Source organism: Malania oleifera, chromosome 7 (genome assembly GCF_029873635.1).
Source record: "Malania oleifera isolate guangnan ecotype guangnan chromosome 7, ASM2987363v1, whole genome shotgun sequence".
In the NCBI taxonomy this organism is placed as follows: Eukaryota; Viridiplantae; Streptophyta; class Magnoliopsida; order Santalales; family Ximeniaceae; genus Malania; species Malania oleifera.
This window is the reverse complement of record NC_080423.1, coordinates 16,954,576-16,977,323: the sequence shown is the minus strand read 5'-3', so window position 1 is coordinate 16,977,323 and position 22,748 is coordinate 16,954,576. Positions and strand designations below refer to the sequence as shown.

The 22,748-nt window shown below is 38.5% G+C and overlaps 1 protein-coding gene across 13 annotated transcripts in view; it reads left to right on the top strand.

Annotated features, from left to right (window-relative positions):
- The window catches only part of LOC131160183 (tRNA(His) guanylyltransferase 2-like), a 69,172-nt gene that overhangs the window by 17,596 nt on the left and 28,828 nt on the right, over positions 1-22,748 (top strand). For all 13 annotated transcript variants that reach the window (XM_058115573.1, XM_058115583.1, XM_058115577.1 and 10 more), the window contains 5 exons: positions 10,753-10,884; positions 11,022-11,066; positions 11,695-11,864; positions 12,077-12,162; positions 21,134-21,241. In XM_058115573.1, the coding sequence (XP_057971556.1) occupies positions 10,753-10,884; positions 11,022-11,066; positions 11,695-11,864; positions 12,077-12,162; positions 21,134-21,241 (541 nt within the window). The remainder of the gene's footprint in view (positions 1-10,752; positions 10,885-11,021; positions 11,067-11,694; positions 11,865-12,076; positions 12,163-21,133; positions 21,242-22,748) is intronic.

Here is a 22,748-nt window from a genome sequence, read left to right as displayed (position 1 = left end):
CACAGCACCCCATCTCCACAGAGAGCTCCCTAACATTCTCAATAGCCATATTGATAGCCACGTTATCGCTCTTACCCATATTAATCTTTAGCCCATAAACCTTCTGAAAAATGTGAAGGAGACCCAAAATATTCTTAAAGGATGGTTTATGAACCTCTAGAAAAAAGATAGTATCATCAGCAAACTGAAGGTGCAAAACCTTGATCCTCTCTCTCCCCACATCCAAGCCTTTCACTAAACCTCTATCTACCATCCCACTTAAAGAATCAGCCACTAAAACAAACAAAAACGGGGAAAGAGGGTCTCCTCGCCTAATCCCTCTCGTAGCCTTGAACCAAGATTTAGACTCACCATTTACTAATACCGAGTAGCTCACATTAAGCAAATTGCCTTTAATTCAATGCTGCCATCTTTCTCTCCAAACCCCTTCCTCACAAAGATCTTATCTAGGAACTCCCAGTTCACTCTATCATGATTTATAAGCTTTCTCAAAATCCAATTTAAAGATGATACCCTTCTTCTTCCTTCTCCGAATATCCTTCACAACCTCATTAGCAACCAAAATGGCATCCAATTTGCCTACCTCCCACAAAAGCACTCTGAGCCTTAGAGATAGTCCTATACTCCTATCAAGCACCTTAATCAGCCCATTAGCTAACACTTTAGTGATGATTTTATAAACATTGGAAACTAAGCTAATAGGTCTATAGTCTAAAATCTTCTTCAGCATGAGAGTTATAAAAGTGGAGTTGATACTCTTGTTTATTATCCCATTCTCGTTAGCCCATTTGCTAACACTTTAGTGATGATTTTATGAACACTGGAAACTAAGCTAATAGGTCTATAGTGTGAAATCTTCTTCAGCATGAGAGTTATAAAAGTGGAATTGATACTCTTGTTTAATATCCCATTCTCATAAAATTCATTAATGACCTCTTAAGCAAATCATCCTTAACCACCTTCCAACAATCTTGGAAGAAAGCCATATTAAAACTGTTCAATCTTGGAGCTTTATCTCTCTCCATCCTAGAAACCATGGCTCCCACTTCCTCTTCCTGGAAAGGTCTTTCCAACCAACCCACCTCCTCGCCAAATGAAGAGGCCCACTCTAATCCTTCAATCATAGGTCTGCTACCATCCTCCTCACAATACAATTAGAATAAAACTTAGTGATTACAGCAGCAATTTGACTCTGATTGGTTATAATGACCCCCCTATGCACTTCCAACTCCTTGATCAAATTCCTCCTCATTTTCCCCATTGTTATCTTATGAGAAAATCTAGAATGACAATCACCATCTACGATCCATTTAAACTTTGGCTTCTACCTCCAACTTCTCATTTCCTTGAAAATCACCTCTTACAACTCATTCTCGAAAGATATTCTTCTCATCTCTTCCTCCTTCGAAAGAGTATTATCTTCTTCCTTCTTATCTAACTCAGCCAACTCTCCTAAGATACTCGCCTTTCTAAACCTTAAGTCACCAAACACCTTCCTATTCCAATCTTTTAACTTCTCATTTAAACTTTTAAGTTTTATAATGAATCTAAAACCTTCCCAACTCCTCTCTGCATCCTCATTCCAAGAATTCCTGACTAAGGGATGAAAGGAATCATGATCCAACTACATATTTTCAAACCTAAAAAGAGTAGGTCCCCAAGCAAGCCTTTTTGATTCCAACAAGATGGAAAAGTGGTCAGAAGTAGGCCTAGGTAATTTAGATTGAGAAAGATTAGGGCACTCGTCCTTTCACTCCATACAGAAAAGGAATCTATCAAGCCTACTTGCCACCGCTCTAGCCCCCCCACTGGCCACATAAAATTAGCATTATCCAGAGGAAGGTCTCTCAAACCACACACTAATAAAAGAATCAAAACTCAGCATAGTAGCAGTAACTTTTTATCACCTCATTTCTTCTTGGAGAAACCTCACTGCATTAAAATCACCTCCCATAATCCAATTAGGAGCACAAAAGCAATACACATCCCAAAAAGAGCTCCCAAGGGTTGGTCTAGATGGACCATACGCCAACGAAACCCACCAATGACCCTGACCTCTAACATCTACTAAAACGGAAAGAGAGAAGAAACCTACCAGATTATCCACTTTAACAATAGAGTGAGTATCCCACATTACCAAAATACCACCCGCTAACCCTTGATAAGATACAAATGCCTAGTCCTTGTTGTGACCTTCCCAAATCGCTCTACCCTCCCTCCCCCCCACCCTCCCCCCCCCCACCAAAAAAAACAAACAAAAATCAACATTCTAAAGTTTGGTCTCCATATCAAGGGAGTATCTAAGTAGGACCTCTTTTATTAACCCCTTCTTTCTAATCACATTCTAGCTAATGATTTTCATAATTTCACTTGTTTACCCCCCTTCCCTACCCCATAGTTGATAGAAGAAACCAAATTCTTAAGTTTTTTCTGCACCTTATTATTATTGTTTTTTTCAGTTCATAAGTTCTAGGACTCATTGACAATTTCACCTTGATCCCTACTGGACTAACTAATTTCAAACTTAGGTCCTCAAGGAGTTTATTTGGATTAGGAATATCTCTCTCATTGCACCCTTGGCCAATGCTAGTAGCGCTAACCCCAAAAGAACCCTCCCTGTGGCATAAGGTGTCAGAAGCAATAACATATTAGACAGGAAGGGGAAAAAAACCTTTTACAGATTTGGATGAGTTCAGAGCAGCCATAGAAAAAGCTGCCTCTTCATCATTACCACTTACCCCCTCTTTTAACCAAAGGAATGTCAACAAAGTCTACCATATTAGAATTAAGTTCAAGGACAAGGGGCAAAGACCCCTTATCTATCAATTCTGTCATCTGGTTTAAATTGTGCTTAATATCATTAGTCCCCCCTTGTGCAGTTTCGGACAACAATTGACTACATTCTTCCCCATAAAGATGTGTGCTTTGTGTAAGTTCATCATCCTATCCTAAAGCTTCCACTCCCTCTCCTTTGGAACTTTCCTCTGTTAATTGAGCAAAGTCTTCCTCGTCATACTAGGTTAAATTGACTCTCAATTGATCCACCAACAATTCCTTCTCAGATCCACAAAAACTGCTTAAGTCATCTTCTGTAGTGGACACGTCCTCTACCCCCTTGCCCATTCTCAGGAACCTTCAACTCCCTTTCTGATGCCCCCCTGGCTAAATCGAAAGATAGTTGGTGGGTCAATATCAAGTGGTGCAATCCTCATATTCTCCTCCATCCCCTTTAGGTCTTCCAAGCATTGTGTACCTCTTTATTCAATTTTTCTCGAGAGCTTTGCCTGCTCCTCTTTTCTAAATTCCCCCCCCCCCCTGCCCCCCGACTCTAATACACCTAATTTACTCATCTAATTGCTAGGTTCTCATATCATGTTGATTTTACCCTTCTCAAAGCATCTGCAAACATCCCTTTTCGGATTGTTATTAAGAAGCCCACGATTGCAGCTCTCTACCATCATTAGGGGAGAAATTATTCCCGAATTACCCAATTCTTCTCCCTTTTATCTGATGCTCTTTGACAACTTTGGAAAATGATTTGCTATCCATGAGCCTCTGAAACACATTCTGTTTCTTTTAAGTGTGCTTCTGAAGAACTATGTTTTTGGAGCCACAATCTGCGCATCTCATCAAGAGGTATCCTACCAGCCAAGGATGGCTTGCCGTAGTGATATGGTAAGGTTCAGAAGAGAAAGATCACTGGAAAGGGTTGAGGAAAGAAGATGAAGCGGGGTTGTAGCGAGCGACCGCTTTAGTTGACAAAAATTGAACCTCAATTCACTGGTTGACAAATACAAGAGTTGCGCAGCCTTAAAGAAAATCAGGTATGGGGATATGACCACAACAATGTCCTCTTCTATCGCTATCGCTTTTAGGTACTGCAATGTCCTCTTCAATCACTTCTAGGTTTTTGATTTGCTCTCAGCTATAGAAAAGGACGATCGCAAATAGCTGATGGCGACAAAAGAGTACGATTGCAGAGGGCTAACAGCAACAGAGGGGGACGATTGTAGAGGGCTGGGTGCTAGGTGGAGCTAGGGTTTGAGGCAATAGAAGTGATGAAGGTGGGAGGATGATTGCTTGTGGGTTTTTTTTTCCCTGTTGTTTGTCTTGTTGGAAGTGGGAGGAAGGGGCCAGTGGTGGTTTTGGTCGGTCTATGGTTCTTTTAGAGATGCTCTTAGGCCTTGCTGTGTATGGTTTTTGTTCTCTTAGGTGGGTTTTGGGGGAGATCTTAATGTGAGTTCCCTAGGGAAAAGAAAGTGGGTGGGAGGTTTACCTCTAGTATGAATAATATTAATAATCTTATTAGGGTGTGACTTGTTGAGGTATTTTCCTTCGCGTAACGCTTTATATTCTTGGTTAGTTTACGAAGGTGGGGAATGGGGCAAGAGAGAGGTGGCTAGTCATTTAGATAAGTTCTGGTTTTCTAGTGAATGGGAGGATGAGTTTCTTAATCTTTCTTTGCGGGTTTTATCTGGGCCAGTGTTGGATCGTTTCCCTATTCTATCAGAGTCTAGCAAGAGTAGGGGTTTTGGATGGAGTTCAATGCACGGATATTTTCTGGGAAGAAATTAAATTGGGCAGTGGTGTGGGGAAAGATTCAGTGTATGGTTTCTTTATGGTGTGTCAGGTTTGGAATATTTATGGGGAACTAGTTTTCAGGATTTACAAAATGGAGGAACTTGCTGTTTTGATGTTTCTCTATTTTTTTTGGTCTCTTATTGCTTTTTTGGGTTTGCCCCAGAGTATTATAGGGAGATATCTTAATCCTCCTCCTTGTAAATTTTTTACCTATTAATGAATTTTATTTTGCCAAAAGGAAAAAAAAAGATCAAGTGGGGTCAACTCCATTTAGATTTGAAAATATGTGGCTTGATCATATATCTTTCCAAAATTTGGTTAGGAATGTTTGGATGAGAATGTTGAGAGGGGTTAGGAAGGTTTTAGGTTTATGAAAAAATTTAAAGTGCCTAAAAGAAGAGTTGAAAATTTGGAATATTGATGATTTTTGGGGTTTTTGGGTGAAGGAAGACAACATTTTTAGGTGAGATTAAGTCATTGGATGGAAAAGAAGAGGGGGGGGGGGGTGCGGGGGTGTCTTTTGGAATGTGATAAGGTGAAGAGTATAAAGCTGATTAATGATTTAGAGGAGGTGATTTTAGGGAACAGAGGAGTTGGAAGCAAAAGATGAAGTTTAACTGGGTTAGGAAAGGTGATTGTAATTCTAAATTTTTTCATACTTTGGCTACTGGTAGATGGAGTGGGAATATGATTATGGAGTTGGAATTGAAGGGAAGAGGGGTTACTACTGATTCTTCTTTGATTGCTGAGGAGATTCCTAAAATTTTTTTGCTAATATTTTTTATTGAGGAGGATGCTTGTTGTCCTATGTATAAGGTGTTGGATTGGATGAAAATTCAATCTAAATAACATTTAATATACATTTGAATACTATTTAAGAAGTTCCAATGGCAATAAATGGCTGAAGATGGAACCCTAGCTCTTGCGACCCATCCTCCCCGCCTCCAGTTGCTGACTCACTGGAAATTGCAGCGTTTTGTCACAAGCCCTAGTGAGGCTCGCGACCCTCGTTGAAGGCTTGCAGTGTCTTCTTTCCTGAAGGTTCAAAGCCCTAGCTCCCTTGCACTCTCTCTCAAGCTCGCTCTTTCCCATCCTTTTTACATCTTCAAGCTTGGCTGCTGTTGGAATATTTTCTCTCGAAGGTCAATAACAACAGGAAAGGAGGAACTCTCGAAGGCTCTTTATGCTTCCTAGTCACAGCTTTAACAGTGTTTAATCTGAGGACATGCGATGATGGTTCTCTCTCTCTTGCGAAGGACCTTGACTCACTCTCTTGATCTCAATGCTGTTAGTTATTGATGATGGGTATTCATTCAGTCCAGATTGAAGGGAAATCCGTCGATCTGAAATTGGATAAAGCAGGGAAGGTTGGAGCTTTGTTTGTTTAGAGAAGAATCTGTAGTGTAATCAGTGGGTTCGATTTTCTTCAGCTGCAGCAAAATGGTTCACACAGTGATTCTTTTCTCTTGCTGGAATTTTAAGCAAGGGTGTTCATAGATCTCAGGTGGGTTTTGTTGATTATTGGATGGTGAGTCATGCGACAAGGGCAGGGAAATTCCTGGAATTAGCACATGGATAGGGAGGCAAAAGATATTCTATCTTTGTCCTCAAAGTATCCAGAGGAAATGGGTGGTTTCGGTTTGGGAAATGTTTTGGTGAGCTCTTGTTTGTCAGGCATTGATGCGATTGATAGCAAAAGGAGGAATGAGGATCGATCCCATAGTCAAATAGTAACAAGAAAAACTGATGCTGGTGGAGTTTCTTCAATTCCTAAGGTTGGTGCTTGCTCGGTTCTTGATGATTGAGTTTGGTCAATCCCTAAGGATGTGCCACAGGTGGTGTGTGTTCGGTATGGAGGGAAGATGCAAGTGGAGACCTTGCAGACAGTTCTGCACAATCAATCTACTTCTCTAAGGGAGAATGTTCTGGTGGGGGAGGTTAGTCCAGAGGCAGCTAGGGTGTTCTGCATGAACAATGGGATGATGAAGGTCGAGTGGGCTGGGTTTAGGTCTTTGACGATTAATTTAGACATGGTCGGCTGTTTGAAAGCAATAAAGGCCTTTTAAAATCTCTGATGGGCCTGTTGGTTAAGTAGGCTCAAGAGCAGACTTTTGATTCTATATTCAGCCAGATTAGAGAGAAGAAAATTCAGCAGGGTAAATCGTAGTTAGGACAATTGGAAGGGCAGGCCGAAATGCTTAGTCAGGTTTCCAATAAAAAAAAAATGCCTTCTTATGAGAAGTTTTGAGGCTGTGGGAATTAATCTCTCCTTAGAACAGGAGGAAGATGAGTGTGATTCAGCACTTAAATCATCTTTTAACAAGATTTCTATGGTGATCAAGAGGAGAGAAGCAGTTCCTCTGAAGATAAAAAAAGAAAAGGAGGCGGAAGCAGATAGGTGGCCTGTTAAAAAGTCTACTAATTTTCTAGAGAGTGGTGCATCTCCTAATCTTGAGAAGAATGATAGTAGGCGGGTTTCTTGGATTGAGTTTGGGGGATCTTCCAAAGACTTTTAATTCTTTTGGAATTGAAAAATCTTGTGTTGGTTCGGAATGGAATTCAGATGATAGGGGAGTCAATTCGGATAATTTGAGAAGTCGAAAGGTTTATGCTCGTCATAAGAAAGTGCAGTTGGGTTTTGAAAGGAGGTAGTGTTTTATAGATAATCAGGATTCATCTGGTGACAGAACAAAAAAAATTCTTAAGAGAGATTTTAAAGGTGTTTCAAGTATAGTGGAGGAGCCAATTGTTGTGAGGATTAATTCAAGGATAGAAAGAGATTGGGGGGGGAAGTTTAGAGGGCGATAGTTTTGGTAGTAGTGAATTTGAATGTGACAAGGGTTTACTTTGGGATCAAATTCTGGAGCAGTGAGGATTTTTTCTGACTCTTATAATGATTGTCTCGGCAATTTATCTTATGTGCCGCCTCCTCCCCTGGAAGGTTTAGATGGAACTAATATTTTTGAGGATGATGCTTTTAAATAGGAATTGAAGATAAAATATTGAATTCTGCCTTATCCAGTTCAGGAGTCTACTGAGAAAGACATTCAAGCTCAGAATTTGTTGGATAGCTTGGGTCTCACATCGTCTGATCTTGGAGGAAATAATGTTAGGCTTGATCACGGTAAATCTAAGGCAAAGATGGGTTAGAGGGAATTAATGAATTTGAAGTCTTTGATGAGCTATGATGGGAAGGGATTAAAGAGGGGCTTCCTTGGATAAGTTCAGTTTTTTATTTTTATTTTTATTTTATTTTTTTACTATTTTTATTCTTTCATGTTTGTTCTTTGCTTTAATTTTTCTTTTTCTTTTTCTTTTAGAGGAGTTAGTATCCTCGCTCCGATTTTTACATTCTCTTTATTAATATATCTTCTTTTATTACAAAAAAAGGGGTTGGATTGGAGGCCTATTTGTAGTGATTAGTTGAGGTGGTTGGAGCGGCCTTTTGAGGAAAGTGAGGTTATGGCAGTTGTGTTTAAGATGGAGAGGGATAAGGCTTTGGATCCGGATGGGTTCAGTATGGCTTTCTTTTCAAGATTGTTAGGATAACGTTAGAGGGAATTTAATGAAGATCTTCAATGAATTCCTTTTTTAAAGTAGTTTGGGTAAAGGTGTTAAATCAACTATCATCACATTGGTGCCTAAGAAAAATGGGTCTATTAAAGTTGTAGATTTTCGGCCTATCAGTTATTGACTTGTGTGTATAAGATCATTGCAAAGGTTTTAGCTGAGAGGCTGAGTTTTATGATAGGAGATACTATTTTTTGAGGCTCATAAGTGTTCTGTGATGAGTAGGAAGATAGTAGATGCTATTAGTGGCAAATGAGGTGTTGAGGATGTTTGTGGAAGGAGCAGTAAAGGGGTGGTTTTTAAGGTAGTCTTTGAGAAGGCTTATGATTGAGTAAGTTATAACTTCCTTGATACAATCTTTCTAAGAAAAGGGTTTGGTCAAAGATCCTCTTTCTCCTTTTTTAGTTGTTCTTGTGGTAGATGTTTTGAGTAGATTGGTATACAAAGCTGTCGAAAGAGGTTTTATGAGAGGGAGTGAGGTGGGAAGTGAGGGGGGGGGGGGGATTTCTCATCTTCACTGTGCATGTGATACTATGTTTTTTGGAAGATGTGCTTACTATTTTGCAATTGTTTGAGAGGGTTTTTGATTTAAAAATAAATTTGGGAAAGAGAGGGTTAACTTGTATTAATTTGGATATTTCTAGATCTTTTGGAATTGTCCTCTTTAGCTAGGTATGGTATTCTTGATTGGACTCTGATTTATCTAGTTGTGCCTCTAGGTGGTAATCCTAGAATGTTTGGGTTTTGGGTTCCTTTGGTGGAGAAGGTGTCTAAGAGATTGGATGGGTGGTAGGATGCTTTATTTCTTGTCATTCTTTAGAATACCTCTGAGGGTAGCCAGTAATATTGAGAAGATCGTGAGAGACTCCCTTTGGTCTGGGTGGCAGAGAATAAAGATTGTTTGGTTAGTTGAAAGGTTGTTTGTAGGTCTAAAAGGGAGGGGGGGGCTTGGGTCTTGGTAAGTTGGTGTCTAAGAACATTTCTTCAATGGATGAATGGTTGTGGCATTTCCCTTAGAGGAGTCCTCCCTTTGGCACAAAATTATTAAAAGTAAATTTAGCTTGCAGGATAATGGGTTGAAATGTTTTTGTAAAAGTCCTTGAAACGGTATTTCACAATTATATCCTCTTTTTATTCCTTCTACAAAATTTATTGTTGGAAATGGGTATGGTATTCAGTTTTGGGAAGACATTGGGTGGGGGATTCTTCACTTTGCTCATCTTTTCCCCCTTTGTTTGGATTTTACTGTTTGCGCAATGAATCTATTTCTTCTTTCTTTATATCTAAGGGGGCTGATTTCTATTGGGATTTCTGTTTTCGTAGGGCTCTTAATGATAGGGAGGTGTTGGACCTTGTCTCCTTATTAAGTTTGTTGGATGGTAGGCTTCTTTCTGAAAGGAAAGACTACTTTTCCTGGATTCTTGATTCTTTTTGGGACTATTCTTGCATTCTTTTTTTTTTTTTTGTTTTTTTTGAGCATTTAACCAATGAAAACTTGTCTTTCCCCCACTTCATAGATCTATTTGGAAGGTGAAGGTCCCGTCTAAGATTAAGCCTTTTATTTGTTTGGTTGTTCCTAATATAGAGTTAACACTAACAATCTGCTGCAGAGTAGGAGGCCTTCCAAGGCTTTTTCTCTAGGTGTGTGTTCTCGTTGTTTTGAAAATTCAGAATCTGCTTCTCACCTGTTCCTTCATTGCTCTTTTTCTTGGAGGGCCTGGAATAATCTCTTTGACTTCTTTGGAGAGAGTTGGGTGTGTCCTGAGTTGGTGGAGTTGTTGGTCATCTCTTTTTCAGGTTTTGGAAAGGGAAAAATGCTTTAGCATTGTGGAGGTGTGCAAGTTTTGCTGTTTTGTGGGGAATTTTGTTTGAGCTGAATGCTCTTATTGTTACGAGGAAGGGATGTCTTTGTTTATGCATTGGGATAGGATTCAGTATCTAGCCTCATTGTGGGTTTTTGCAGCTGGATGTTTCAAATGGTTTTCTTTTTCTGGTTACAGCATGATTGGCTGGCTGTGCTGTTTTGATTTATTTTGATTTTTTTTTGTTCTTTGTTCTTGTATCTTTTAGGGAGGATTTCTTATGCTCCTTGTTTTACTTCTTCATCTTCTTAATTAGATCTCTTCTGTTTTGGTGAAAAAAAAAAAAAAAAAAAAAGTAATACATCAGAGTTTTGCTGAATAGGTGAGTTGACTGAATTGATGCATATAGGTGCAATGTTTTAGTGATTTTGGTATTATTTTTATATTTGTTTAACTAGAGAGACCAGCTGGTGTTTGCGATTCCCCAGTGATTGAAACATTCACCTTTGCACTCGTGTTTTTCACTCTTTGTTTTTTTTTTTTGTTTTTTTTATAAATAATTACTAGAGATGACCTTAAACATCTCTTTTGTTGGTTGTACGAATAATCACTAACTAATTCTTTGTTAGTGTGTATGAAGCTGTAGAAATTCTGTGATAGTGTTTCCTCTGAATGCCTAATCTTAATGTCTGATTTGTTGATTTTCCAGTTCATATTTTGAGTTAAGTCTGTAAGCTTATAAAGCTGTGTCCAGAAGTCTTGGGTTTTATGTTTCATTTTACATCTTTATCTCTGGTAGATTTTCTGAGGCTCATGAGTTTAAGAAACCAAATGATAAGAGGGCGTTGAAGTTGATGAGGTCATGTGCAGCTTCTGTGCTAGAGGAGTATCCAGATATAGTCTTCTCATATGGATTTAATGATGAATATAGGTACTATATTTTTATTTATAGTTATTTTTAATTTTCATAGCAGTAGATCATTTTTTTTTTTCCAATTAAGCTCAGAATTTGAACCTTTGAAAGCTCAGTATTTGAACCTTTGTTATTCTTGATCATATTGCTTGCAGTTTTGTTTTGAAGAGGACATCCAAGTTCTACCAGAGGCGTGCCAGGTAGTGATAGCGCCACTATACATTTGGTCAAAATGTTGAATATCGCGTACCAAGACCCTAATGACCACATTTTGTGATGAATGATCCAAATCATAATTTGCTGGCATAATAGTGAATCGTTGTAACTTTGGATCGCCTTGTCATCTGCCTACGTGATCATGATGAGTGCCTGCAATATTTAAGATGTATTTGATGATTTGTTTTGCATTTTTTGCTTAATCAATTATGGACTGTACATTTCTGAGCAAGTTATCGTTTCTAATAAATTTTGGAGATAACTTCATCATACGAGAAATATTTTTGGATAACATCATTACAAACAAAATTAAGCTAGGAGATGGAACCAGCACTCTTGTCCTTGACTTTAGCTGTGCATCTAGGAGAATAGGACATCAGTTGCCTAGCCTAGTTTTGCCTATTTCCCCTGTCACTTAATTGGGAGGTGTACAAGTGCTTGGCTTGGCATAATTTGAAAAAATTTCAGGGAAGTATGAATTATCCTGCCCGTCCATCCTATTATCATTTTCTGAAGATGCAAATTGACAAATATAAATTTCCACTAGAGTTTCTTTTCCCATTTTTTACTTGAAAAATTATTGGTCACTCATTAGTATATTTATCACTGCAGCAAAATTCTGTCAGTTATTGTATCTTTCTTCACTTCATTATATGCCATAAAATGGAAAGAATATTTTCCTGGGAAGGAGTTGAGGTATCCCCCCTCATTTCATTCGCAAGTTATTAGCTGTGCATCTATGGAGGTTCTTCAAGAATATCTTGCATGGAGACAAAATGATTGTAAGTAGTAGTCTAGCACAGAAAGTTAATTCAGTTATTCCAGTATTTCTATATTTTTTCAACTTCTGCTAGTTTCTTTGGAGATTTTTGGGATATAATGACATGCATTTAACATTCATTATCTGAACTAAAGCTAAGTCTTTGAAAGACTGTTAAAAGAGTGTGTGGGCTTAATGGATTTAAGTGTAGTGTTCGCATTCTTTCTTCTGTAGGTCATGTCAATAACCTGTATTACGCTTGTCTTTGGATGCTGATAAAATCTGGAAAGGCAGAAAGTGAAGCTCAAGAGATTTTAAAGGTGTGAAATATTTGTCTGTATGTATATATAATTTTAATACCTTTATCTTCTGATTATATGTCAACTTGTTCATTGAGTACGGCAGTTTGGTTATTTTCTTCATTTTTTCAAATTTGTGAAGTGTTACTTGTTACCATGTGTTAAGAACTTTTATGTACATGAGTCATATTATAAGTAGTGTGGACCTAATTATTAGTGGGTTCTTCCTGTTTCTAGAAACTTCCCTCTAATCTATTTTCTCTCTAACATGGTACCAGAGCATGGATCCAAAAGCTATAACCTTAAAGAAGCCATGACCAAGCCACAGTCAAACCAAAGTATCAAACCCTGAAGCCTATTATGTGACTTGATTGATTTCACATGACTACCAAAGAACGCTATGCCTTATCAGTGATTCTCGAGCCTTTACCTGCTGGTATCCTTGCTGAAACACAGTCACCCCACTACCCATCCAATCTAATCTTCTCCAATCTGTTTTTAAAAAAACCAACACCGTATGATATCTGAGAGATCACAGAGTAGCCAGACCCCAGAAGCTTGTCACTGTGTTCACCGTCACGCATCCTCAGATGCAACTATTCAGCAACTCCAGTGCGATGTGTTTGTGGGTGTGGCTCTGTCAAGCTTTTTTTTTGTTTTTTTTTTTGTATTTTCTTCAATTTGTCCTAATCAGCTTAGGTTCAAACAGTAAATCATGTTATTAATTATCATAATCTCATGTGTGAAGATTGTGTTTCATGAATTTTTGGTCATTCAAGTTTTGGTTTGGTGATTGGATGAATTGACCGAAAAGGATTCATGTAGTTGATCCCACCTAGTGGTACTCAAGGCTTCTTCTTGTTGTTGTTGCTTAAGTTGTGGTTTGATGAATTTGTGTGGGTATGAGCAGTAAGTCTTTCATTATGTTATTTGTTGGTGATTCTTGGTTGTTGCTGTGTTGCTATTTTGTAGTTGTTGATGTTTAGTTTTCAGTGATGGAGTCCATGAAACCCCAGGTCTTGGTTACTTCACCACAAATTATAACTGAGAAATTCTTTAGTAATCACTGTCTGCAGTGGTTTAAGGCCATCAAGATTTATTTGCTGGGGCCAGGTAAGTTTGAGCGTTCACTCCATCAGGTCATAGTGATGACAAGAGAAAGGGGCTCAGTTTAGGAGTATGCCTTAATTGTTTTAGTGCTATGGAATTCCATGGAACCTTACATTGCTACGAGTGTACACATCTTGGTACTTGCAAGGAGATGTGAGATTATGTTAAACTTTTGTATTCTAAATCTGACTTGCATGCATGATGTTTCCTTGGAGTTTTTTAATTGCAATAGGGGGATAAAGAGTGCTACTGAGTATTTTGTGGAGACAAAGTGCATTTATGAAAGAGAAGTTGGATTTTTTGTGTAACCTGTTGCTGCCAATATCCATAAGATGTAGAAACAAAGGGAGGGGATATCAGTTTGAGTTTTGGCTAGTTTGATGCCTGAACTTGAACTAGTTTGAATACAGATTCTAGGAAGTACAGAACTAGCGCCGGCCTTTTTCTTTTATCAAAAGAGTGGTATATCCATATAGTTACATAGTTTAGTCGTAGCAGAGTTCTTGGCCTGTTTAGTAGTTGAGGAGCGTGTAGTACATCCGTACAAGTATGTCATGAAAGTGCACTCATTGTGGACATCTAGGCCACACCGTTGATCAGTGTTGGGGGATCTGCATGGTAAGGCCCCTGGAGTAGCTAATGTTGCAGCTACTGATTCTGCTCCCATCTTTTTGACAATTGGAGAACAGTGAATTGTGCCCCATACTAGAGGACTATTCTTAGTTTCTGCAGTTTCAGGCTTCTCAGCAGGTATCTGTTCCTGGTGCATTTCTTGCTTAATTAGGTGAACATGTGCATGCCTTACATCCAGTACATCTTCTTCTAGACCTTGGATTGTAGATTCTGCTGTCATTGATCATGTGATGGTATACTTAGTCTTCTGTCCGAATTCCAGAATGCATTGTCTAGTGTTACCTTGCTAATGGGTCAACTCTAGTTGTTTGTAGCATACGGCTTGCCTTCTGTTTTTCCTGCCTCTGTTACCTTAAGTCTATTAGCAAGCTTACAAAATCCTTGAATTGTTTGATGGTTTAAAAAGAAAAGGAGTACTATTGGTGAAGGACTTGAAGCTGAACTCCCCATTGTGAGCTTGGTCATCCATCCTTGGAAATGTTGAAGTTGGTTCCTAGTCCGAGTCATATGTGTAATTTAGAGTGAGTCATGTTAATAGGGATAGCACCATCGATCTCTGAGTCATTAACTTTGCTATTTTCTTTGGTTACTCAAATAGATGTTTGGAGCTCTAGTCATTTTCTCCTTAAGTTGAGCTTTTGTTACTTTGTTATGTTTATTGACAAAAGGATGACTTGGCTTCACTGAATGAAAAGTCACTACTGAATGAAAGATCACTCTGAGTTATTTACTATATTTCATGCATCACTGCATATTATTTTGATTATAAATCTAATCTAAACTAAGAAACTATAAAATATTGAAACATTTTTTTTAATGGAAAAACAATGGAACCATAAAATAATGAAACATAAACAATGGAATATATTTCTATTTCACATTTTATGGCATGATCACGTAAAAGCATAGACATCTAATCAAAGGAGAACAGGTTGGGCCAGTGAGCTGGTTGATTGTATTAGACTTGGTCCAGTTATTTGTCAGAGGAGGAGCCCCTTTATTATCTAAGCTGGGCGAGGCTCTTGAAAAGGTCCATTGTGTGAAAGGGTCAGACTTGAATACTTTTTTATGAAAAAAAATGGAGGACGCTTCTGCTTCTGTGGTGGGCCATTCCAAGGATCAGGCCCATTCTTCAAGTGCTGCCGTCAAAGCCTAAGAGCCAGTTACTAGAAGTTAAAGCCTGAGGGTCTGAATTACTTTCTAATAAGCAATACTCTTCAACCAATCCCACCCCACCCCAATAAAAACCCCTGGGTGGGGGGGGGGGGGTGTTATTGGGGGCTCAGGCAGTTATCAGGCCCAACAAGGTGGAGCAAGAATTTTACTCAAAGCATGTGCATGAGCAGGATCCTTCGGAAGGGGGGATGAGAATTTTACTCAGACGCAAAAGCGGGAATCTCTCAGGTGGAACAAGAAAATAAGCCAGATGGGGGAAAAATGATTAGAGATTTATTAGTGGTTCATGTCAAGAGGTAAGTATTTCTGGGAATTTACAGAATGGAAATAAATGTGAGATGGCTGTGGTTGCAAAGGCATATGAGTGCTGATCAGCAAAGAAGGGGAAAAATAAGAAAAAATGTGCTTGTAAACAATTGCCTGAATTCAAATGTGCTGGGAGGCAAAATTTGTAAGAATAGATGATGCTGGAAGTTTTATGTTGAGGAGTCTTAAAGTTGCTCAGTATGACATAGATAAAGGAGGTAAACAAAAGTAGAACAATTGGGGGGATATTGTTCAAAGGATTGTGGTTGGCTGATCCTGGAGGGAATGAATTTTGATTGGATGGGGCTAAAAGGAAAGTGAATGAAGGTCTGCCGGAATTAGCATGGCATCAGAGCTCAATCAATTATGAAGGCAAGGGTTTAAAGAGGGGTTTACTTAATTTGTGTTTGTTAGTTCTACTTGGTTTTTTTTTTTTATTTTCTTTTTCTTTTTTTAATTTCCCTGCCTTGAGAATCTATTGTTCTCTCCTAGATTGTGATTTTCTCTCTTCTTGTTCTTAATATATTTAATTTTGTGATAAAAAAATTGTCTCATGAATGATTATTGTGGCTAAGTATGGGCTTGACCATAATGGTTTGATCTCCAATGAAACTTGTGAGCCTGTAGCAGTGGGGGCTTTGAAGTGGACCAGAAAGGGTTGGGATAGTTTCTTTTCTTCAATCAATCTCATTGTGGGAAATGGAGACAGCATCTTTTTTTTTTTTGGCATGATATTTGGTGGGGAACATCTCTTTGCACCCAATATCATAATCGCTTAGTCTTGGCACAGGATAGAGATGCAAGAGTTGGTTTGCATTTCCACCTTTTTTGAGAATGGTGCCTTGTGGGACATACCTTTTTTGAGGGATGCTAATGATTGGGAAGTTGACAACTACAATTCTTTTCTTCGCAAGGTTTACAGTGTTGGCCATTCCAAAAATTTTACAGTATTGGCCCTTCAAGCATGTCAGATGATTGAAGGTAGAGCCTCAACAAAGTGGCATTTTTTTCCTGTCAATTCTTTCTACAAGAATCTTATCACAATGGGTGAGATCAGCCTCATATTCCCCTGGAAAAGCATATGGAAGGCTCCAGTTCCGAGCAAAGTTGTCTTCTTCGTGTGGGACGCCACTTTGGATAAAGTTCTTACTATCAATAATATAAAGAGGCCTTTGGTTAACATCTACCTGTGTGAGAACAAAGCTGACTCCGTTGAGTGTTGACGGTTGAAGAACTTTTGGAATCTTGCTCTAGTTATGACAGGGCAGCAGTGGCCAAAACTAATATAATTGAGATGGAAATTTGGGCTTGGAAGGGATCTTGTTCTAGTAGAGAGAACAACTATGTCCCTGGTTCCTATTACCATATTTTGGATTCCATGGAAAGAAGGGAACAGTAGTGACTTCGAAGGGTCAGGCACACCTGTCTTTATGCCGAAGGATAGATGGCTGACCACTTCCACTTCTTGGTTCAGGGGCTTTTTATGCTTGATACTTTCTGTTTTAAATTTTCTGGACATTTTACATGTCAGTGATTCCTGTTTTGTTTCTTCTTGCTGTCTTCAGGTACGTGCCCTTTAATGAAATCTCTTTTTGCTGATAAGAAAAGGTACTATTTTTAAGATAAAATCTTGCATGGTGTCTTTGATAATGCAAACTAATATAGTGAATCAGTCTGATGCTGTTTTCCTAAAAATCATGCACTAGTGCTTTCTTGCAGTTTTCTCTGGGGAAAGAATTACTGCGCACCTAACTAGACTAGGAGCCAAGCGGGGAAAAAAAAAAACTAGACTACAAAGATGGGTGCAGAGTGCCAACATTAAAGATAGGTGTCCAAAGGGAAAAGTTAGAATCATATATCCTAGAAGCACTGGCAGTGATGTGACACGAGCATGACATGACACTGAAATGACAACATTTTCAAAAAAAATATGGATACAACGTGGCTTGGATATGTCAGTTAATTAATTTAAAACTACATATTTAGGAATATTTAGTATTTTGTTTTTTCGTTTAAGATGTAAAATATTGCATTAATGTAAATTTATGATGAATATAGGCATCATTAATGTACATTTTATAAGTAAATTTCTCTATGTTCATTGCTAGCATTCATGTTTCATTATTCAATGCTACACATCTAAATAAGTACTTTCAGATTTATAACTTAAGCTTAAAAGTATCATCATATGAAGCAACTGGCAATAAGAAGCATGCAAAGTATTAATTCAAGAACAAGTAGTCATTTAGCCAAAGAAAAAAAGGAAGAAGAAAAAGCAAAAGAAAGAAAAAAGAAAAACACAATAGGTATATTAGGCCTTAGGCCGTCTCAGGAGGTGGCGGGCCATATTGGACATTCCTTGTCCTAAATTTGCGTGTCTTGAGTGTTTTGAATGTTTCTTTTTGGAAATTATGATCTATGACAATTTTCAAATTTGTAAATCAATCTGATGGATTCTCTAAGAAGATGCACTAGCTCCTTTCTATAGATTCTTGAGATGAGAAGATCTTTTTAATTCAGTAGAACTGTCTTTTCTTTCTATCATAATATTTGGAAGGCCAGAATTCCTTCTAATATTAAGGTATTTATTTGGTTGTTTGTTCTCTATAAAGTTAACACTAACAATATGTATGTACATTGTTCACTTACAACAAGAGCTTAAGCTTTTAGGTGAAGTGGTTATCTAACATGGTATTAGAGATATGGTTGCTGAGAGGTCTTAGATTCTGGTTTTGTTGCTTGGGTTTATTGTTTGTTTGCTAAGGATTATCTCATGCCATGTAATCGGTGTTGTTTATCATTTGTTTATCTTTCCACACGCAATTGGCCTGCATGGGGTATAGTGTTAAGGCTTGATATACATTATTGGCCCACAGCCTAAAAGCTTTAGCTCTGAGCTAAATGGTAGTCCAACACAATATGTTGCAGAGTAGGAGGTCTTCTAAAGCTTTATCCTTGGATGTGTGTATTCTTTGATTGACAAGTTTTGGATCCGTCTCTCATTTATTTTTGCATTGTTCATTCTTGTAGAGGATTTGTAATAGACTCATTGGTTTTATTGGGGAATGTTTAGTTTGTTGGGTTTGTCTGGGGTTGGTGGAGGATATGTTGGCTATTTCTTTTTCGGGGTTTGGAAGGATCTATTAAAAGCTTGATATACATTGTTTGCTTACAGCCTAACAACTTGAGCTTCTATGTAAAGTGGTAATCTAACATGGTATCAGAGCTATGGTTTCCATGAGGTTCTGGGTTCTAGTCTTGTTACCTGCGTTTATTGTGTGTTGGTTACAAATCATCTAATTCGCCATATGGGTGTTACTCATTCTTTGTTTATCTCTCATGTGCTATTGGGCTGCATGTGTGGGAGTGTTAAAAGCTTGATATACATTGTTGGCCCACAATCTTACTGCTTATGCTTTTGGGTGAAGTGGTAATGTAACAGGAGCAAAGAAAAATGAGCCCTTGGGAGATTTGGGATGTATGCTATGTTGTGAGGTTTTTGGATGGAAAGGAACACTCTTTTTTTGGTCTTGGTTTGGGATCACAGTCAAGATTTGGCTTCATTATGGGCTGTTGCTGCTGGTTGTTTCTAGGGTTTGTCTTTAGAGGATGTTCAGCGTGATAGGGTTGCTGTATTGTGTTGATATTTTATTTTTCTGCTTTTTCTCTTTTGTTCTTTAGTGGAGGATTTCTTATTCTTCAGTCTTATACATTCTTTCTCTTTTAATAATATTCTTCTTTTTTGATAAAAAAAAGTCATTGGGGAATGCCCGGGTTAAGTTCATTTTAGCAAGCCAGGAGCTTACAATATTGTCCAGCTTGAGGGGGAGTGTTACCCTGGTTATGTGGTATTATTGACTTTTTCGTGTGCGTGTGGCATATGATAACTACAGCAGGATACCTAATCTTTAGTGGGTCTCTTGTTCTTAGAAACTTTGTTCTCTGTGTTCTGTTTGTCTTCACAGCTAATTGACCCAATAGCAGAGGACAAGTAACTTGGAACCTTTCCTCTGGCTTGTTTACAGGCTGATCTGCCTGGTCCCATCTAAGACAAAATCCCCCACAGTTAGCTGGCCATTCTCCATATAGTTTAAGAACCATACCATAGACACTCTTTTGTCACCTCACTTGCTGTCCACAACAGATTCTCAACTCTAGACAAACTCATGAATTGGGTTATAACCAGCACTGAATGTCCCTATTTAATGCAGTTCCAGTGATAAGAAACCACCACCTCTTCTCATGCCCAATATCCAGAAAGATATATCTAAAAGCACTATCCTCTCTGGGCATCAGAGGAAGAATAGACATATGGACACTGAATTCCTTTGGATTATTTCTCTTGGCACAAGCAGCTAGAACTCCCGACAACCTGCTAACCTGGGCCGCAGCCATCCACCACATATGGAAAGCAAGAAACACGAAAGTTCTACAAGAACTCTCAAATCCAAATTGAGAGAATTGTTCAAATTTGAAAATGTTAGCTACGATTTCAAAGGTAGATATCAAGGCCTAAAAGGCTCTGACAACCCTGCATAGTTTGGCTTTTTAGCCTTCTCTTTTGTTTTGTATCCTTTTTGTGCCTATAAAGTTGCATTTTTTTTAACAGTATTAAAGCCTGGAATTTGTTTGCTTAATCAACTGACCATTTTCCATGTGTCTGTGTGAAGATGATCCTAGTCTTTTCTAAACTTTTTTGTTTCGTTCTACATGCCATTCTTGGATGCACAGTTTGTGAGGCCTGTGCCTAACACTTCGGATAAAAAAATGTTGCTGACATTTTTTCCTCATGTTTGATAATTGATGAGTTGGGCCAGGGACATCTGAAGTGTTAATTGATGAGTAGGGAAAAAGACATTTAAAGTATTAGAATGGCTTATATGCTACTAAGAACTATCTCAGTATTAATGCAATTACCAACCAGCCATCCTAAGTTGGGTGCAAGATGCTATCCGGGCCATTGTGTTGCCCTCTTATGTGAGATACGTATTAATTTTGCTCCAAAAGAGTTGCTCAAAATGCAATATCTTGACTGGTACCCATGTGGTTATTGAACATCCAGAAGAGCAGGATGAATCATCTCTCCTGTGTTGATCAGTATTGGCATAAGGATGCCTTATTGCCTTAGGTGCAACTGTGCAAGCAGGTGATTTTTATGACAAATTTTCTGGATAATTGGTTGTCAAGACACCACCAACATTTGACAGAAGGAGCGTGAATCCTGCAAACTTACTAAGTAAAATTTTGTATTGTTTTTTTTGTTTATGTAAACAATCTTAGATGGATCAGAATGTTGGGCCACTAAAAAACAAAATATTCAAGAGTTAAAGTTGCCAAAATGCAAATGCTAAGGTGGGTGAGTGCTATAATGCTAAAAGATAAATCAAGGAATGAACATATTTGCAATAAATTAGGAGTGAGCTGGTTATTGTTAATGGTATTAGAAGAGGCAGAGATAGACTTAAATTAACTTGGAATGAGGTAGTGAGGAAGAATTTAATAGCTCTTAAGTTAGTTGAGGAAAACGCCCTTGATCGTGTGAATTGGTGGAACAGGATTCATATAGCCGACTCTATATTGTGACTTAAGGCTGATTGTTGTAAATAATCTTATAGTTGCTCCTGTCTTGGCCACTCATTGGAATGCTTATTTTCTTTTGAAATATTCTCTATAAGAATATGTTTTTTGTTTCCAATTTGTGCTGATTATTTACTTAAAAAAATCTTGATATTTATTCCAACTTACTGTATGTCTGTTAATTCTGCAGGGCACTGAGAAACCAGAGAAAAATGAGCTGCTTTACAAACAGTTTGATGTCAACTACAATAAATATGCTGTTCTATTTCGACAAGGATCCTGTGTTTTGAAGGCACAGGTTATATTTCCGTCTACTAAATGAATGTTTTCAGTTTGGTTTTTAAAACTGATGCCCAACCAAGTTAATTCGGTTTTTGTAGATAATAAATTGATGCGTAATTTGAAAACTGAATCTGATGTGATATGCTTCAGACTTACAATTTTCATCCTAAAGCCATTAATTTGGGGTAGAAGTAGCAGAAAATGTCTCCCTTTCTCTCTTGTCCCTCTCTCTGTTCTCCCTCCTCACGAAACGAGTCTCTTTCCCTCTTGAGCATACGCCGATATGGAGTCTTGTGCAGTAGATCATGTTGAATCAGTTGATCCAGATCAAAGGAAAATCCTTCTATCTGCACTTGGATAAGGTTGGGGAGTTCTATTCTTTGCTTGTGGTTGAGAACAACGTGGTGCGTAGTAGATGGGTTAGGTTTTCTAAAGAGGCAGTTTCTTGGTTTGCTGATGGGTTGTCAGTGTTCAGCTGGATGGAAAGTGGTATCGGAGTTTCTGTAAGGGCATCATGTGGTATTGGATGTCAATTAGGTGGACAAAGGTGGGAAAGTTTATGGAGTTAGGTTTGGGATGGAGAGGAAGGAAATTTTCAGTGTTTGTCCCTGGCGGTGCAAAGGGCAAGGATTGGTGAAACTTTGGAAGTGATTTCTATGAGATTGCGAAGGAATTTTCGAAGGAATCTGAAGCTTTAGTTGCAGATGACTCATCTCGTCCCCGATTGTGGAGTCAGGTGATGCTGGAAGATAAAAAGGGCGAAGGCGTGGGTTGTGGTAGTCAATCTTGCTCTGGAAATGAGGGTACGGTGGGTGGGAGAGATGATTGGATTTGTCCAGGTGCAGGTGTGATGCAGTTGAAGGAACCTGGGTTTTCAAAGTCAGGACCCATCACAGAATGACCAGAATTGTTTGATCAGAATGGCAAGGAAGCTAGGTTTTGGTAAGAGCAGCAATCTTCTCAGATGCAGTTAGGGGGCAAGGGCTGCGTTCCTGGAGGAGACTGCAAAGAGGAATGGGTTGGACAGTATTTTTCTGATCTTGGACCTTGTCCAAATAATAGAAAATGAAGGTAAATCTTTTTTTAGTAAACTGGGCCATTTATTTGATCAGGTTCAATTTGTAGGGAAGTCTTAAGTGGGCTTAAAGGGAGGTCCTGATCCTTTGGGCTGCATGCAGATGAGCCAAGGTGGTAGTCAAGCTTATGTTTTGGATGGTAGTGATCCAGGTACTTGCTGGAAACTAAAAATGGGCAGGCCCAAAATTCTGTTCTGAGAACCCAGAAGCCAAGAATTAGGAAGGAAACTGTACCTTTTGATAGTACTATACATTCCCTGTCTACAGATTCCCTGATATGAGTCGAATTGATAAAGTTTTGGAACAAACTCGGATTACCAACAGAGAAGATTTGAAACAATATTGTGGTGATACAAACGCAACTAGTTTTGAAGAGGGATTAGAAAGTGATGGGGAAAAGAGTAAAAAATTAGAAGTTGCTTGGTGGGGAGGAAGTCTGATGGTTTA